This window comes from Dendroctonus ponderosae, unplaced genomic scaffold (genome assembly GCF_020466585.1).
Source record: "Dendroctonus ponderosae isolate FM_Combo_2020 unplaced genomic scaffold, Dpon_F_20191213v2 Dpon_F_20191213_1, whole genome shotgun sequence".
NCBI classification, from domain to species: Eukaryota; Metazoa; Arthropoda; class Insecta; order Coleoptera; family Curculionidae; genus Dendroctonus; species Dendroctonus ponderosae.
The window spans coordinates 38,422,041-38,428,032 of NW_026017110.1; the positions used below are offsets into that span (position 1 = coordinate 38,422,041).

Sequence of the window (5,992 nt, forward strand, 5' to 3'; positions counted from 1 at the left end):
ACTGCGCATTAATGCAATCATCTGGGCTTGCATCGTGGCCATGAAAGTCTGCATCTGTGCTTGCATGGCCTGAATGGTTTGGGCCAGCTGTTCATGGCCGGTTTTGCCCCCTTGTTGACGTTGGGGGGCTTGTTGGGGCGGCAGGTTCTTTTTGGCTGCGGCGCTGTAGCTGGTGGCGGCTTGCGGCATTTGACTAATGACTTGCGGCTTGGCTGTTTGGATTGCCCTGCGTGTTGTGGGTGTTGCCAGTTTCTTTTCTTGTTTCTGCGCTTGTTTCGCAGGGCATCCTGAGTAGGAGGCTGGATGGGCACCTCCAAAATTGGCACATCTTGCAGCCCTTTTTTTGGGGATTTGACACTCCCTAGTTTCGTGCGCTCCTGCACACTTTACGCACTTGGCAGCCGCTGTGCATTTGGACTGACCGTGCCCAAAGAGTTGGCATCTGAAGCACTGCGTTGTTTGACTTTTCGCATGCTGGGACTCGACTCTGACTCGCAAGTTCCCAAGGCTCCTTATTTCGAAGATGGCCTTCTCCGTTTTTGGCAGCAGCACCAGGACTACTGCAATTGGGTTGCCATTTTTCCGCCACCTGACAATTGTGGTAGGGTGGAACCCTTGGTTGCTGAGTTCCTCCCTGATTTTGGGCTCTGTCCATGATTCTACCACTCCTCGTATAACTACTCGGAGCTGCTTTTCCTCCTCAAGCTGGTATGTGTGGTACTGGTAATTGTGTTTGTCCAGTACCCGAATCATTGCCCTGTAGTCTTCTATTGTTGGAGGGTGCGTTCTGACACCCTCCTTCGTTATCACGCCGCAGCCATAGCTTACTCTTTCATCATTGAGCCGCTTGGTTATTTCGTCGTACTTGTCTTTTTGACGGAGGACAATTGGAGGAATCTTTGCCCTCCTTTCCGGTTGCTGCTGGGCGGCAGGGGTGGCCTGCTTTTCCTTATCTTGTTGTTGGTCTTCCGTCTGGGTCGTCCTTGGCTGGGCTGCTCTTCTGGGGTCTCTCTTGTTGACTCCTGTGGACAAAGAGTCAATCTTATTACTTTCCTCCTCGCTGGAGGACATGGGCTGGGTCCGCTTTCTCTTCCGTCGGCGACTTTGGGTTTCAAAACCCTCGCCGTCGGAAGAGTCCGTTACCGGGCCCTGGCCCTCCTTGGGGGCTACCGGGGGAGCTGCCGCCTCAGCGGGTCCCTCGGCCGCCTCGCTCTCACTGCCGGACTCCTAACTGGCTGGTTCCTGGCAACTGGGCTTCAAGAGCTTTTCAGCTCTTTCTGCACGTTCCATCCAGTAAGCCACCTTCCCATTGGAGCACTTAAGCTCCTCTAAGGTGGCCTCCAGTGCCTCAAACCTTCTCACAACCTCCTCGGCTGTGAGCGGCGCCATGCGGTTTCCCCAAACCTGCAACACCATAGAAAATCAGCCGTGTATACACAGCACTAAATTATAGAATCGCGCTGACAAGCACAATGGTACAACTAAGCAAGACACGTGGTCACACTAAAACCACTCTGAGCACTCCTAACCAACAAAGCACTTCGCGAACGTAGCACGCTGACCGTACACCTCGAGTCACGTGGACCAACTGATAATAGCGGTTTTCATAGCGACTGTCTGCATTTCAACCGTTAGCTGGACCTTTTGCCTAATTACCTGTTAAGTTAGGGTTTTGAATTTAGAACCATTCTTTAGATATAGCTTGTTCCGTAAACATCTGTCGTAACTTTTTTTTCAAGGAATTGATACATTTAAAAAATCTTCAATTTTATTCAGTAGTCACGCTTTTCACGGTATTGCTTACCTGGGATCTTTCTAAACCGTCAAAGCGAATGCGCCAAATACCGATGAATATGAACTACCGATTTCGGTAGTTCATATTCATCAGTATATTTGTTTTTGTTTTAAAAATTGTTTTCTATACCTCACAGTTAATTCAAATAGAGGACTTGCAGGATGTGATAAATTGCAACAGGCAAAGCAAGAAATTGCTTTGCAGATACAAAAGGAAAAGTTTAAATTGTCGCAGACTATGAATGGAAAACTATTTGGCAAGAATACATTGGAGCCGTGCTTAGCAGCATGCAGAGAACGTTGTATTTAGTAATCAAGGGTTGAAGATGAATCTTTTCTTCCCAACTATGTTCTTACTTTAGTGTCAGAGGAGTTTTAGGAAAGTTCAGTCTAAGAACAGAACTAATTGTGCGTACAATCGAAATACTGTTTATCTGCAAATTTAAATAAAATCTTTTAGTCGATGAGAAGTTTTCGACCTGATGGATCAACACCAGTGCAATACGGTAATAAAACCTCTTGCTTAAAGTCAGTAATTTAGTCAATTTACGCGACCAATCAATGTAGTGCATTACTAGAGGAACCGAAAGTGTACTATTTAGTGCTAAAATATATACTCGAAAAATGTTTTTTTCATATTAACATATTTTAGTCCACTGTATGATTTATACAACCTTATTTCTATGATGTCAAGCTAAATTATTGCATAAGCAAAATCGCAGAAATGTTATACACGAGCTAAATTTGAATACGAGAAGCATTTTAGGAATAAACAACACACGAAGTTTATGAAATTTCATCAAAAGAGCTTAAGACAAAGGAAAAAGCCCTTAAGTCTGGAATAAATTATGACCCCTATTAAGTCGTTATTCGCTTTCCGTGAGCAGAAGTAAAAACGAAAAATATAGCCTGCTTTAATTTAATAAACCTACTGCTACATCATAAAAATCGACTTTCAGGAAAGTGTCAAAGCAATATTTTACGCTATTTTCTCAGGACACATTGTGCTATTAACCATTAATTTTTTATCTAGGTTTTGGATTCACTTGTACATAGAGTAAAACAATATCTATACACTTACATACATTTTTTTATATTTTTGCAAACTAAAAGATAGGTTAAACAGATCTTTCGAAAATTGACTTAATTCATACTTCTAAGAAACTAGTGACGATTCTAACATCAAAATTAGAGACGACGTAATGTTTTTATAGTTCATTCGCAACTGTTGTTTTTCATCAAAACAGAAGTTCAGTGGGCAGTAAATAAGTTAGCTGCATTTTGGTTAAGTATGTTTACGTTGTTCTCAGTGCCCTTCAAGTCTTACCACATCAAATTGTAACTCGTTTTCCTTGTTAAAAAACTGATCCGTTACAAATGTCCTCAAATTTCCAAGCGAAATAAAAAATGCTTATTAATTAATATTCAGTTTTGAGCGTTGAGCCCAATCAGAACTTTTGCACAATAAATATTCTGTAATCATTTAGCATAAAAACTTACGCAATCCCCTACAATAAATACGAAAATCCACTAATATAAAAAAAATGTGCGTAACGGGACGCTTTTTTGTTGTTGTGACAATTGTGACACTAGATTTTATCTCTCTATATTGTAGCTTGTTCAAAATTATTCAACATCTTTCATTGGAACTATGATTCAAGAAATTACATTAAATGTTGCACTCTATTACAAGAATAATTAACATTAAAATCTCCACTTAAAATGATAATTTATGGTAGTTTTGGCCAAGTAAACTGAAACCTCAAGCCCAGTGGCCTTTTGGATGCGTTTTAGTCCCTACAGAGTTCGTCAACGCGACGAAAACGCATCCAATAGACACCGGCCCACAGGTTACACACTATTATATACACAAGAACGGCGCACAGACTACACACTATTGTATTCAGACGACCATCCTAATGGAACGTTTTCGGACGGCTGTGTGCGTGTAGAGACTACTAGAGCGTGTAGAGCTACTTTTATAAAATTACAATATATTTTTCCGCATCCTCTACATGAAGGCTGGTCTGACAGCCGCATCCTAAGTATATGTTTTCTGCCGATGGCGTGTTGAGCTATAAAGGCGATAATCATCTTTATTTGTTTTCTGCTTAGTTGTGGTAGTTGGTTGTTAGCGTACTTATTGTCAACTGCTTATAAACGGCTTAGCGCTAAACAGCGGCGGTCTCTGCTTCCAGTACTTCCTATGTTTTTCCGATATCTATAGACGCCGGCTACACAAAGATTATGCTTTCCCCAGAGCTTTCTACTTGGATCACTCCAGCGCCATCCTCAATCGTTTTATTCACGTGTTGAAGGTTTCACTCCACAATGCCTCACTCATTTGGCTATTGACTGGAACCTGGAAAAATGTATTGTCGTAATATTGCTCTAAATGCAGGAAAGCTATCAAAGCAATCTTAAGTTTCATTAATTGTTTAAAATATTAATTATAAAAATGAATTGTTTTTCGATGATATTAATGCCAGAAAAATGAAAATAAAAAAATGATCTGCTAATTTTTATTTCATGTAATTTTTAATTGGCGTATACATGAAAATTCATTACCAATAATAAGCATATACTTTTATGTGTACCAGAAAAGAGGATCTACGTGTGAACAGCTGAAAGTCAAGAGACATTGTAATCTCTTTCAAAATTCCCTGTTAAGCCTTCGATTGAGAGAACGGTTAAACCGATGACGTTTTCCAGGCAAAATAATACCGACTGATACTACTGAACTACTAGAAGTAGTTCCACTTTTTACAAAAAGTTTTTTCCTTTAGTTCTTGCAATGCTGAAAGTATGGGCTCCGAGATGGAAACCAATACAATCTATAATTCATTTCATTGCAATTGTCACTAATGTAGAGCTGCTTTCTTCATGATATTGTCTCAATAAAGCATTTCTTGAATGACCCAATATTTCAGTTTCTCTGGTATGTATATCTTTTTAATAATGAGTATTTCTTTGGCAATCACTGCAGGTTTAAACCTCCCTTGGTTTCCCTTGCTGTAGATAGAATTTCCTATCTAATTTAATCCTGCTCCAAGTTAATCCAAAGTAGGTGACTCACTGACCAGTCCGTTAACCTCTCCTTAGTATAACTAGCATTTTGATATCACCAATCACATTGTTTGTGGGCAATATTTTGCAGCAGGGCGTCCGGTTTGACCCCGACATGCCACAGACCATCCGACTGGAGTTTGCTAAAAGTAACACCAAGGTTAGCAAGCCCAAACAACAAGCTGCTAACTCAACCAACACGCACCCAACTTTGATGCACCCTCTCACCGGACGTAAGTACACTGCCCATTCCTGCTTCTGGTTCTCCATGTCTTGACATGGGGGACTGGAAACCAAGTGTTAGCTTAGCACCCTAGCATTGCACATTTTTTTCCTTGTTTCATTCTTTACTAACATTAACTCTACTTCATTTATTTTTTTAAGCTGTTGTTTACGCATCTTATGAGTTAGAGTAGCTGATTTATATAGCACTAATCATCATCAAGATGTACGTAAATTCAACTTTAAAAATTGTGTATATAAATCGGTGACTTTCAGATATGTGAATACAATATCTCCAGCCTGAAGTACGGATTATATAGAGAAGATTGACACAAATTCAAATCTTTCGTTTTTCTATTACAAAAAGATGTGAACAGCCGGTATGGGATAATCGTAAACCTTTATAAAATGGTTGTCATTACTTGAAATAACACGAATATGTTTCATCAGTATCTACTATAGGACAAGTTTAGAAAAGGTTTTCATGCTTTTCGAAACTTTGCTTCTCTCTGACACATTCATCAGCTTAAGCATCCATATATCATATTACCTTACTGTTTTGATTCCAGCTCCTTGATATAATGGACGTCTTACAACCGTAAATAGACTAGTTGCTAAATGCAATCCGAGTTAGACCTTACAGACCCAACTTCTTATGTATTTAGTATTTTGAACTTGAGTCCTTTGCAGTTTTGCATGTTTGTCGCTAACCAGTGGAAGTCTATTGCCATGTTTAGGAGCTACTATATGATGAAATAGTAAAGTTATACAACAATGAAAATTATTGTTACCGTAGTCGACAATCAAATGCAAATTCTTTACGGTCTTCTTTTGGTTGAATTCACGCTCGCTTCTTCTGGCTAAGAATGTATACAGGGTTATTCACGCTATACGGCACGGACGTTTGCGG

The 5,992-nt window shown here is 40.1% G+C and overlaps 1 protein-coding gene across 4 annotated transcripts in view; it reads left to right on the forward strand.

Annotated features, from left to right (window-relative positions):
- The window catches only part of LOC109541567 (protein couch potato), a 408,542-nt gene that overhangs the window by 363,590 nt on the left and 38,960 nt on the right, over nt 1-5,992 (forward strand). For 3 of the 4 annotated variants that reach the window (XM_048661257.1, XM_048661259.1, XM_048661260.1), the window contains exon 5: nt 4,952-5,093. In XM_048661257.1, coding sequence (XP_048517214.1) covers nt 4,952-5,093 — 142 coding nt within the window. The remainder of the gene's footprint in view (nt 1-4,951; nt 5,094-5,992) is intronic. The other variant, XM_048661258.1, reaches the window with a different exon arrangement.